The sequence below is a fragment of the Erithacus rubecula genome (genome assembly GCF_903797595.1).
Source record: "Erithacus rubecula genome assembly, chromosome: 2".
NCBI classification, from domain to species: domain Eukaryota; kingdom Metazoa; phylum Chordata; class Aves; order Passeriformes; family Muscicapidae; genus Erithacus; species Erithacus rubecula.
This window is the reverse complement of record NC_136685.1, coordinates 34,011,308-34,024,610: the sequence shown is the minus strand read 5'-3', so window position 1 is coordinate 34,024,610 and position 13,303 is coordinate 34,011,308. Positions and strand designations below refer to the sequence as shown.

Sequence of the window (13,303 nt, the reverse complement as noted above, 5' to 3'; positions counted from 1 at the left end):
CAGACAAAAAACATGAGATGTAACCAGACTGTTAGAAAATATATTTGTATTTTTAAGGCAAAGTCTGTGCTGGAGGAAAGTTTGAAACAAAGCACCTCAGCAGATACAGAAGCAGAAACAGAAAAATAGCTTGTGGTCTCCACATTCATTACGTCATATACCATCACCAAGAAAGTTTTTTAAAAAAACCCACAGGAAGGAGACAACTGAATGTTTATTAATAAACACAGAACCTTCTTTTAATTGACACAGAGATATTTCTCTCCAACATATAAGTTAAAAGGCACAAGCAATTTGCATGCTTTTCATCTGGGCATACAGAACACATACTGAATGAGTTCAGTTTGCTAATTATTAAACTGAAAGAGCCAAACCAAAAGTGAAATTACCTTGGTGCTATTTGTCCCATTATTTTTTTAGGCACTATTTTGCTTAGAATTCAAACCGAGCTAATTTTAGAAAAAGACCTAGAAAAACCTAGAAAATTAATGGAGACTCCCTGGTTACATCCATAAACTATTTTAGAAAAAATAATTTATTTAAAATGCCAGTAAATAATTTCATTAAGCCTCGTGCTTTGTCACATATAGTAACAGACATTACCATTCTTTCAGCTTTAATATTTCAACATTTTGAATTTAACAGGATCTTTCTGATTTGGTCATTGGTATATAATTTCTCTCTTGCATCCTAACATGCTAACATAGGCTACATTTCTCTCTATTCAGATATTCAATTATGTCTCAATTCAATGTTGTCATCCCAACATTCATATTTTAGTTTGTTTATTTAAAAAGAGCATTCAGCAGTTGGCTATTAAACAAGCATTTCACGAATGTGGCGGGATGTTCATTACAGTAAACTTTCATCCACTGCCAGGAAATCTAATTTACCTATTCTTTTAATTATCAGACTGGCATATGGGCAGATTAAAAATAGGAAGATAGCCAGAAATAACTGTGTCTCATCTGGAAATATGTACATTTCCTGCAGCATAGGTGACTTAAACCTGCTCACTCATCAAGTGAAATGAGACATTACGATAGTAATACAGTTCAACCGCATTACATTTTTGTGTTAGCTGTCTTTATCAGAAGAATGCAACTTCTCCCACTGCTACTTCAAACCCTTTCAATTCTGATGGTAACTTAATTGATAAGCTTCATCCTCAATAGAAAGATTGTTCAATTGCTATTTTAAACTTTTCTACTCAGCAGTTTCATCATCTTCACTATAAGGAATTCATAAACAGAAGTTACTTTTTAACCCTGCAATTCTCTTCATAAGAGCAACCCTCCAATGATTAAAAAAAAAAAAAAAAAAACAGATTGTGTCTTTTACAAGTCTGAACATTTACTCTCTTGTTGAACCCATCCTTGCATTCATTGTGTTATAAAACAGTATATTATAACATGTCCCTGAAACAAGCACTTTGTGACAGGACCAGCATTGGTGGATAGTGGCAGAGCAACCTGAACTTAAGTAATGTTTAATGCTCTGCATTGACATGCTTGTCTCCAAATTGAAGAGACATGGATTTGATGGATGGACTACACTATGGATAAAGAACTGGCTGGACAGCCACATACAAAGAGTTGTGGTCAATGGCTCATTGTCCACACAGAGACCAGTGGTGCTCCTCAGGGATGAGTACTGGGGCTGATTTAGTATCTTTGCTGGTGACATGGAAAGTAGGACCAAGTGCACCATCAGCAAATTTGCTGGCAACACCAAGCTGTGTGATGCAGTCAACATGCTGGAGGGAAGGGATGCCACCCAGAGGGACCCTGGCAGGATGGAGATGTGGGCTGTGCAAACCTCTCAGAGCTCAAAGAGGTGCAAGGTTCTACATCTGGGTCAAGGCAACCCCAGACACACTGGCAGGCTGGGCAGAAAAGTGACTGGGAGCAGCTCTGCAGAGAAAGATTGGGAGGTGATGGCTGAAGAAAGCATGAGCCAGCAGTGTGTGCTCACAGCCCAGAAACCCAGACAGAATCCTGGGCTGCATCAAAAGGAACATGGCCAACAGGTCAAAGAAGGTGATTCTTCCCCCCTTTTATTCTGCTCTTGTGGGACCCCATCCACAGTACTGCATACAATCCTGGGCTCCCATAAGGACATGGAATTATTAGAGCAAGTTCAGAGCAGAGCCATGAAGTTGACAAGAGGACTGGAGCACCTTCCCTATGAACAAGGCTGAAAAAGTTGGGGCTGTTCAGCCTGGAGAAGGTTGTGTGGAAACCCCAGAGCAACTTTCCAGTATCTGAAGGATCCTACAAGGAAGCCAGAGAGAAACTCATCCTCAGGGAATGTAGCAATAGCACAAGGAGTAATGAGTACAAATTGAAATCAGGGAAGTTTAGGTTAAATATTAGGAAGAAATTCTTTTAAATATATATATATATATCTTCTTTTATATATACACCTTAATTTTTTCAATATCCTCTTACTGTGAAGGTAATGAGACACTGGATCAGGCTGCCCAGTAAGGCTGTGGACACTCCAAACCTGGCAGTGTTCAAAGCCATGCTGAATAAGGGCTTGAGCAGCCTGGTGTAGTAGGAGGTGTCCCTGCCCACGGAAAGGATGATCATTAAGTTTCATTCCAACCCCTTAACATCCTATGATTCTATGACTCACAGACTAAAGAACTCCTAATTCATTATTTGATTTAATGCCTGGTCACTGAATGTACTTTATCAATTCACCAAAACAGTATTTTGTCTGTTAGATACACAAATACCAAACAGGAGTTGCCTATTCAACAGAACCCATTCTCTTCATAATTTTGAAAAACAGAAGAGGAACCCTTCCAGATTCTGGGGTTTTTTTTATATACAGGACTCTGAGAATGCTACACCAACTCAAATGAAAACTGCTCTATTCATCCCAAAAGACAACAGACTGTTACAAATAAAGACTGGTATTTATCCTAAGAATTTTACTTCAGGGAGTTAAGGTGCTCAAAGCTAGAAATGCACCTGTCCAGCAGTTAGGAGAGAATGAACACTAGGAGTCAGTGTTTGAAGATGGATGAAGCTTTAGTAGCTGTCCATGTTGCACGAGTTCCTATAAGAACAAAGACCTACATGACCAGTTCAGAATGACTTAACAATCAAGTTAGAGCTGGATTTTCCTATTTCTCTGACGAATATTTTATTTACTTTACCTTAATACAGGAAATTATAAAGCTAGAAATATTGTATACTGTAAGACTGTACTGCAGTTACAGAAGAGGAGATGGAAAAGACATTTCATCAAATATTTTTACCAAAAACAGGCACACATTTTTGCAAGTTTGGTCCAATTTCCTACTAATCAGGTCTGTTTTCAGAGAATAATTTTATAAAGCTCCACTGCCTTTTTGACATTACATATCCTTCTTTCCAAAAGTCTTTGTTCTGCCAAGTACTAGGTGTTACTAGATTAACTCTTCTTAAAAGAAAGTAGTGTACTCCATCCTTAGAGACTGAAGATCTGAGAAACAATACTATGGAGTTGTATTTAAAGAATATTTGGAAAGATAAACAGAAAAAAATATTTCATACCTGAAAAAAAAAAAAAAAAAGAAAATAAGCTTGCATACTTCCCAAAACAAGACATTAAATTGTTAACCAATTCAAAAGCACAGACCTAATAAAATGGGAAATGCTATCTCAAAGGCCAGTTTCAAGCCATACTGTTTACCTATTATTTAAACTAAAATTTGCAAACTGTTATACATCATCATTGTAAAAAGCTGGTAGCCTAAGAACTTCATGCTAGTTTCTCTCATGAAAACTACAGCAATAAGCACACTGTACTATAATGGCACAAGGATATGCATGGAGGCCTTTAAAAAACACTAATTAAACATTTTTGACAGGTATAAATCAATGCCTGGAACACTAATTCTTGAAGATATACTCCCTAAACATGTGAATTTTAAATAGATTTTTTGCCTTGTATGTCAGTTCAGGTAATATATCACATAAAAGAAACAGTATGCTGATGTCTCATAACTGCTGTAGTTGAATTTATAACTTGAAGAAGCCTTAATAGAAACAATGTACAAATATAGTACATCTCCAACAAGCCTAGAGTATAAGAAAATTATGACATTTAAATGGCAGAGCAAATGGAAAAGGCTATAACAAACTCCCTAATTCTTACTTATGATGGAAGCAAAGATCTCCCAGAAGAACACTTTTTTTTTTGCTTCCTTCCCTCCAGACCTGTGGTTTATGAAGGATTCATTCTCTATCAAAATAATAACTTTCAATGGACTGAACATTCAAGACATACAACATAGATATTTCTACAGAATGAGATGCTCTACTGGATGTTAATATTAGCATACATACACTACTCATAAGGCCCTGCACAATGCTTTCTACAGTCAATATTCCATGTTTTTAGAACAGTGAATCTTCACTAATTCCGTTTTAGAAAGCAACCTGGGCTTTATTGATATACATTGTTCAAAAGTGGGGAATAAAGTTTGGATTTCTGGGAAAAGGCAAAGGTAGAAATGTATGTGTCAGTACAGAAAGTTATGCCAGCATAGATGTGCAGCTGCTGTTTACAGCCAACTACTACAAGTAAACTTGAATCTAGAGAGGGATCTTCAGAGAGGCTTGCAGAGGGATGAAGGACTTTGTAAAGCAGAACTGTTCAGTCTTTGAACAGGCAACAAGAATCAGGATATTGTGCAGAACTGTATCCACGAGTCATTGAAGTGTTTCCTACAGAAATGGTGGTTCGCTGATGGGATTTTCTCCAAAACTTCAGTAAAAGCATCAAGTAACTTAACTCGGCAAAACACTGTATCAGGGTAACTATGAAACTAAGTATCTATTTGTTAACCATACAGGGAAGAATGAGCTTTTCATCAACATGCTGAAGTTAAAATCATTTTATCCATCTATGTTTTATCATCTTCTTAACTACCTTAATTTGCTACATCTGAGAGAACTATCACTCTTGAATATTTGTACTTGGAAGGAGAAATGCTTTAACTTATATCCTAAGTCTTAGATAGACTGTCACCTTCTTACCAAATTCTTATTAGACTGCTACTTTCCCTGCAAGTAAGAACTTCAAAAATCCCATACATTCCGAGGATATAACAACAAAGCAAAAGGAAAGGGGGAAATAGGAAAAATTTAACATCAAGAACTTCAAAAACTGTTCTCAAAAGTTGTGAGAGTCTGTCTGAGCCTCTCGTCTGTTTCTGCCCAACGACCCTCGCCTGAGGCCTGCGCTGGCCAGGGATGGGAGGAATGCCAAGTGACTGTTCCAAAGGTGATGCCTAACAGAACTGGTTTCTCATGACAACTAGTCACGGGGAGTTAACAAGTTCCCACAGATGGAAGAACAATGTACTGGTCAGTATGGGCTGCCCCGCGTGTGTTCATGACGACAAAGATGGTCTGATGTGCCTTGAAGCGTCCTGTTTCCACCTGTTCCTCAGCGTAACGAGCTCCACATACAATAGTCCATAAATCTTCCCACCTTTTGGCCAGAAGCCACTCGCTTTGGGAAAGGACTATAAAAGTGACTTTCTCAGAGGAGACCCCTGAGATCTCCCCAGACGGCAACAGACATCTATTGGCTGCTCCACGAGGATTCGTCTGCCTGTCTTGGTAGCTATAACCCCGACCCCCCTTTCTCTCTCTCTCTCTCTGTCCCACTATCGCATTTTGGTTGGCACTAAATAAAGTGCATTTCTGTAGAAGTAAACTGGTTTTGTCCCCTGCTGTGTCTTTCGTGCTCTGAGATTCATAAAAGAACCAGTCGCGACTCGCTCTTGAATTGGGCGGACCGTGACAAAAGTAAAAAGTAGAAAAGAACTGAAAATAGCAATAAAAATATAAGAGGTGCTTTCAACAGAAAGAGAATATGCTACTTTTTATTATCTTCATGGGATACAATAAATCACAATAGTCTTAAGCTGCAACAAGATATTAAGTTATACTGCAAAGGTGGGCAGAAGAAATTACTGAAGGCCAAAGAACACTGAATTGAAATGCATGGTGTAGGGAGTGTTTTTGAATTTTTTTTAATGGATAGTTTTGAGAATAAATTAAACAAGCATGTGTAGCTATGGCTTACCAATAATCAATGCTGCTCTGGAATCATGGTCTACCTGGTTTACTTCAATACAGGAAAATTTACTAATAAAACCTTATAGTACAGATCTCAGAAGTTCTAACAAAGACCAGCTCCAATCTAGTATGATGCTGGGGCTTGATGCCATTATTAAGGACAAGGATTAGAACATTTATGCTCATTGATTAGATTTACCCCAAGCAGCGAGGGTGACTTCTTTTAAATATTTTTTACACACATTTTAACTGGATAGGAACACATACTGTTTTATTTGAAGGCAAGAGAAATTCCCTAATTCCATGTACTTTAGCTTAAAAAAAAAAAAAATAACAATCAGGGGGTTTTGCTTCTATCCACCTCCCCAGCCAACGAGATAATGTGACTGTTTTGAGATGTGGCAGGTCTCACAGTGATGAAGAAGCACAAAAATGCCTGAGGCAGCTGAAAGTCTGCATGACTTGACACAGTGGTGACAGGTGTTTCTCTTCGTGCACTTGGGAATCTGTGTGGTGTACTATATTTCAGCAGATTCCTTGCAATTTCTGGCAGCTGTACATCTCTCCCTGAATAGCAGAACATCTGGACATCACAGGTATGAAAGTAAAATTAAAAGTATTAGAAGTTATGATGGGAATCATGCACTCATGGTAATGCAGTTACCTACATTAACTGTGAGACCAGAAGCAACACAGTATGGTAGTGGCAAATGCGTGAAGACAGACACATCATAACAGAAACTAAGTGTTACCTCAGTGTAAAAATTGCTCATTGGCCTCAACAAAAAACACTTCTTACTTAAGAAGTGGAAGCTATGGAATCCATGCAAACCCAAAAGAAGAGACACAGGCTTGATTAGACAGGGCATAATTGAACTGAAAGCTCAAAAACCATCCACTTACCAACAATTACATTCCACCAGTTGGTGCCTGTATATGTAAACATCACTGTTAGCTGTTGAGCCAATAATCTAAGGTGGACATCTACCTATCCACTCAGTGAAGAGTTCGATTAAAGTTGTCTGGAGTAAGAAATCAGGTGTGACATTATGAAAAAATGTCTTCACACTTATATTAAAAAGCCACCTGACGTTTTGCTGGTGGTTTTTCTCACCACCAGCGAACACTAATCTTATGGTCACATCACAACTGCAGGTGCTCAATGAAATAACAAAAAAACATCCTTCAAAGGCTTTTGAGGTCTTTATACACAGAATTACTCTTGGCAAGGGATCACACTCTAACTCCTCCAGGAAAAAATAGCGGCCTACTGAAATACTTCCTTGTCATTAGATTAAGACAGACTCTAGGTTTAGATAAATCTAGAGCATGTAAGTAAAAGGTTTAAGAAAGGCTTTATTTCAAATTTTATAGAACTGAAGATTATTTCTGTCATCTTGGATCTGAAGACAAAGTTGAGAATACAGAAACTAAAAGTGAGGAAGACAATGACAGTTGAAGAGGGTGACAGCACCGGAAAGTTGTCAAGTCTATGAGGTATTAAAACTGAATGCCAAATATTAAGATTAATAGAAGAATTTATAACAAAAAACATAAGACTAACCTTGAATAGAAACAAATAATTAGCAAGAACTTGTACTACACAGTGATTACAAATATGTAATAGTAATAATAATATAAAAATGTTTTTTATGTACAGACATGAAAGTCTGATTTTAGGAGGGTCATCTTAAATTATATATCCCCACATATTACCAAGATCTCCTGTAGTATGACATCACACTCAAAAAATATAGTAGGACCTTAAAGTCCTAATACTTCACTATAACCTCAACATACAGTAAAAACCAGCTTAAGACAGTAAGAACAAACTATGCAGCCACAGCAGGTAAAAACAATTTTTCTTTAAAAAAAAAGTTCTGGGATGTCTTTTGAAATGCCAAAAAAAATTGCATTACCCCATTTTTCTATCATCATTACACCTTTTCTGCTACTAGTGTTAAGAAGATTCTAGGTTACTACTGGGTAAACTGCCAACACTAGAAGGATACTAGTGTGTCTACTAACAACTAAGCACACTTTAAACACACTTTAACACATGATCCTTCTTGTAACAGGCAGACATGACAACCAAGAAATGAACCAAAAGTGCAGACAAGGTTATTGAGGAAAGGCCACACGGCCACACAAATAGTATCTTATGCTTATAATATAGACCACTTTATGCTGACAACTTGTACATTAGTAGAACAAACCTAACCACCTTACAGTTTTGTAGAATTTGTACCACCAAGTACAGCAGGAGAGAAAAAAAACATTTAGAAGCAGATTCAGCAAAGAGTAGAAGTGTCAAAATAACAAAGGAGGGAAGACTCGGGACACGTCAACTACAGAAAAACAGTCAGAAAAAGTAAAAGCACTATAGAGATTTCAACAACCACCTAGTGACTACAGAAAATCTGTTACCAGCCTGCAAACTGTATTCTTTTATTTATACTTTTTTTTTTTTTTTTTAAGGGTATACTGCATAATGAGAATTGGAAGGGAATACAGCCCACAGTGAGGAGCTCTGATATACCCACCAGCAGCACATCCATCCAGCTCTCAAGCACAAAAACCCCAACGTACACTTTCGTCTTCTCCAACTGAATATAAACAACTAGTCACCTTTAAGAGCCAAGTCTGAAAATAATCTAATCAGCCACCACATGTAGACAAGAACAGAAATCTTCGGACCATTCTGAATTCTGGCAAAATTTATACTTGCAATTTTTAGTCACTACAGCTGAAGACACTTGTTTTGTCTGCCACAGTCTGCACTCATATAGTTTGTGAAAACATAACAGTTTGTCAAGGATTTGCTCATTATCGAATTGCAGCAGAAGAGCACAAATCACAATTTAAAAATCATTTTACATATACCCATATGGATGTGAATTCCACCTGATAACAATAAAAATAATGCTCTCTAGTGCATGCTGACAATGGAGAACAGAACTACAATCACACAGATCTGGTACAGGATTAAGGTCCAGTCTATAATCCCCTTAAAATTTAAGAATAATTGCACCATTTCACAGAGCAATCAGCAGCAACACACAAAGGTATTTAATGAAATGCTGCATACAAAATACATCAAAGTAAACTTTATTCTTACAAGACAAGAAAACAGGTCTATAACATTTTCTATCAAGATACAAGGATCTTGTTTTTCCATGGTTTTAACAATTGTTCCACACTGTTGGGTTATAATCAGTAAAATATTTCAAACTGAGGTATTTCAAAACCAGATAAAGGACTTGGCTGTACAACTCCCACTTCATTTAATAAGCAGAGAATACTTAAATCCTCTATTTGCCTTTGAACCTAAGGATCTTTCCATGCTTTACTGCACATTCTTTAGCTTCCATCTGTTTGAAAATAAGCTCATTTCTTGAACACTATTACCCACTCCATTAAAAAAAATAAAAGTTAATTTAAGGCAACCAACTAGGAGGTTGCTGAGCTCCAGAGTGACTACCTGGCAAAACAAGACAAGGACACCAGACCTTCCAAGATCTATGCAGATATGACATGCTAGAAACTAAGTATGAAGAAAGAAAAAAAAAAAACCAACAAAAAACAGGTGAAATCATACTGAGAGTAATACTACAATATTTCTTCATTACTGAGCTTCTAGACCTAAGATATAAGTGAGATACATTCAACTTATAATAAATAGCAACTCTCATATAGTTGACTAAATCCTTCTTTCATCATATATTTTCAGAGACTTTATTCTAGAAAGCATGGCAGATACCTTTAAACTCTTATTTGAAAAGAGATTTCTGAGATGGCTTTTATATTATGTGGTTTTTCTACAACTTGTATCATGCTGTGCAAACTAAGTAGCTAAGCCTACACTTTAAATCATTAATACTGTTTTGTGTTAGCCCAAATAGAGGATTAAAACTGCAGAAGAGGCTGGACAAGTATTCTGGCACCACAAGCACAGGTGAACAGATTTAAAAAGACGCCTGCTGAACCAGTACAAAAATACTTGTGTAACAACACTTTTGAATACATTAAGCATCTGTTTAGTCCTCTGTTCAAAATCTGAAAAGCAGGATCTTTCAGCATTGAATGGCATGTCTCAACCCTCAGTGTTACACATCAGCTTTCAGCCTGGAAAAACATACAGCCGTACTATAAATCTTGGTATGGAAGGAACACTAACTCATTTCAAAACAGCATGATTTCTAAGTCAGTTTCTACACAACTGATTTGTTCAGTGAGACTTGTTTTCTAAAGGTGCATGGTTAAGAAACCTAGTAAACTTGGGCCTTACAGCAGACTTTTGCAAACAGTCATTAAAGTAATAAGAAAAAATTAAAGTAATAAGAAAATTAAAGTAATAAGAAATTAAAGTAATAAGAAATAATTAATTAAAGTAATAAGAAAACTTTAAATCAATCAATCGACTCTTGAAGCCACTCGCTAAGAACACGTAACCACAATTTCAGAGATAAATCTGCTTTAGACATCAGCAATCTATTCTGTACACGTCAAGGATGGTGTCTTCATTGCCACCTACCCAACACTACTTCAGTTCAATGAACAGCTCATTCATAAGTTGAGCTGCAGCCAGGAAAGGCAGATTTCCACCTCTCAGTGTATAAAGTTAAGAAAGTAGGCACAAAGATAAATAGACCAGGAACACACTGATCTGAACCAACATAAACCAATCTCTCTGTGCTTAAGTCAATGTTTCTGTGCATCAGCATGGACATTCTAACCAGGCACAGTAAGATAAATTTTGACCAGAGAAAAACAAGCCTGATATATGAATCCTGTACATACAAAATAAAATTAAACTTAAAATATTTAGTAACAAATCTTCCTGCTTAGTAGAAAGTAGAGCCCAGCTAAATCTAGAAGTGACAGATGTGAAATTAGCATGCTATAATGGCCACCAAGAACCAACTCTTTAAGAAACCAGATACAAAATCATAAATAAAACACACCTCAAACTAACCATGTGAATTCACTCTTATCCATTGCACCTTATAACAATTTGCCTGACCGTCCATGAATAGGTGACAGTAATGTGTAAACAAATGCTATCACTTGTATCAGCCAGACTGTTAACCAAAGTAAAGCTACAGAAGTAGCGGTATCTGTGGCTTAAAATATTTGAGAACTTGTTTTATACATTGAGATACATCCAATGCTGTCCAAGAAAAGGTATCCAAGAGAAATCAAGGCTATATATAGACATAGACATGACTAAAATGGTCTGCTTTTTTAGCAGTCTGTGGAGCTAGTACCACAAAAGTTTGTTTAGGAACGAATACCCAGCAGGGTCACCAGCTCAGAAGAAACACCTGCGAACAAACCCTGTCTTAGGACCAGTCCAAGCTCCGGGAAGCGGGCCTTTTCCCGACGGCAGAATAATTACACACAATGGTGCTTCAAACAGTGCTGGTTCTCCCGAGGTGGGATTGCGCTCCCTTGACAGGGCGAGAAAACGGGGAGCAGCACCACAGACCTGCCATCACCACCGGCGACTTTGTATAGCCCACCGCCACCTTCACCCTCCCAGGATGCAGAAACTCCGCTATCCCCCCAGGGCATGAGATAGGGACGGGAGCGGGGCAGGGAGGGGGCACGGAGCAGGAGCCCCGCGCTGCGCTGCGGGACGGAGCTCCAGCTCCCGCCCGGCCCCTCGGAGGAGCGGCGCAGCCCCCACCTCCCGGACCGCCGCCTCCCTCCCTTCGCCCCAGGGGAGGAGGGGTGTCGGACGGACGGGGGGGCCCCCGGTCCGCCACCGCCAGGAACAAAGGGCCCTTCGATAAGCCGAGCCGCAGAGCACAACAAAGGGGCCTGGAGACCGCGAGAACCGGGGCGGGGGGAGGCGAAGCGGGGGATGGGGATTACGGGCCGGGCCGGAGCGGCAACGGGCGCGGGGGCCGCTCCGCCCCAGCCCTCAACGAGCGGCGGCGGCGATCGGCCGGCCCGGTCCCGAGCCCCGAGCCCCCGCTGCCCCCTCCCGGGCCGGCCGCCGCACCGGGCCGCCGGCTGCGGGCTCCCCGCGGCGGGGGCGGCGCTGCTCCCGCCCGGCCCCCGCGCTCCGGCCCGGCCGAGCTCACACACACACACACACACATCCCGCCGGGGAGGGGAGGGAGCGGGCGGGGGCAGGGCACGGAGGAAGGGAAGGGAAAAGGGAAGAGGCGGCCTGACCTGGCAGAGCTGCTTGCAGTACTCGGTGGCCGCCTGCACGGCCGGCTCGCGGCTCTCCCGCAGCCCCGTCTCCAGCTCCACCAGCCGCTCCCGCAGGCGCCGCAGCTCCAGGAGGTCGCCGCCCGGGCCGCCGCTCTCCCGCTCGGCCTCCTCGTCCGCCATCTTCGCACCCCGCTCCGTCGCGTACGCAGCCCCCCCGCCCCCCTTTCCTCCCTCCTGCCTCCCCGGCCCCCCCCGCTCCGCTCCGGGTCACGTGATTACACAATGCCACGTTCCAGGGACGGGGGGTCACGTGCGGAGGAGATGGAGACGCGCGGGAGCGCGCGGCGCGCGCGCGCGCGCACCGCCCGCCGTCCCCCCGCGGCGCAAAGGACTGGGGCCGGGGAGGGGGCGGGGCCTCCGCGCCTCACGTGACGCGACGCCACGCGCGTCGGGCCGCGCCCCCGTGCGGCCACGTGACGGGGCCCTCCCCCGCCCGCGCGGCGACGCGTTTTGGCGGCAAAGCGGCCGCAAATGGCGGCGGCCGGGCGGGGAGGGTGAGCGCCGGCCGTGCCTCGAGTTCAGAATCACGGAATCAATTGGGTTGGAAAAGACCTCTCTGGTCATGGAAGCCAACCTGTGAGTGAACACCATGACGTCAACTAGACCGTGGCACTAAGGGTCACATCCAGTCTTTCCTCCCACCTTAGAGCACCGTGTGGCACGAACCGCTGCTGGACGGGCGTGGCCGATACCACTGAGGTTTTGTGGCTTCTTGTTTACCTCGCCTTTCTTCCTCTGTGGGAAGTGTGCTAGCCTCAAGGATGCTACTGAGTTGTCTTCACACCTAGATCATCCTGTGTTTATAGTTGGAAATGGGAAATGCGGCTTGGCTCTCCACACGAAGCAGTTGAGATCTGGAGGTTCTGGAGGGCTTTGTTGCCCTTGCATGCTAGGCCAAACACCTTCTCACACACTGGTGGTGTATCACAACAGTGCCAAGCTCCAGTGATGGACACTGCCCTTCCCTGCATCTGCTAAATTAGCTGAGGAGA

The 13,303-nt window shown here is 41.5% G+C and overlaps 1 protein-coding gene across 1 annotated transcript in view; it reads right to left on the bottom strand.

The window, feature by feature from the left end:
- Positions 1–12,649, bottom strand: part of ZNF292 (zinc finger protein 292) — a 50,247-nt gene extending 37,598 nt beyond the window's left edge. Inside the window, exon 1 of the mRNA XM_079326632.1 lies at positions 12,270–12,649. Within this exon, the coding sequence (XP_079182758.1) occupies positions 12,270–12,431 (162 nt within the window). The 5' untranslated portion in view covers positions 12,432–12,649. The remainder of the gene's footprint in view (positions 1–12,269) is intronic.
- Between the last annotated feature and the right edge of the window lie 654 nt (positions 12,650–13,303).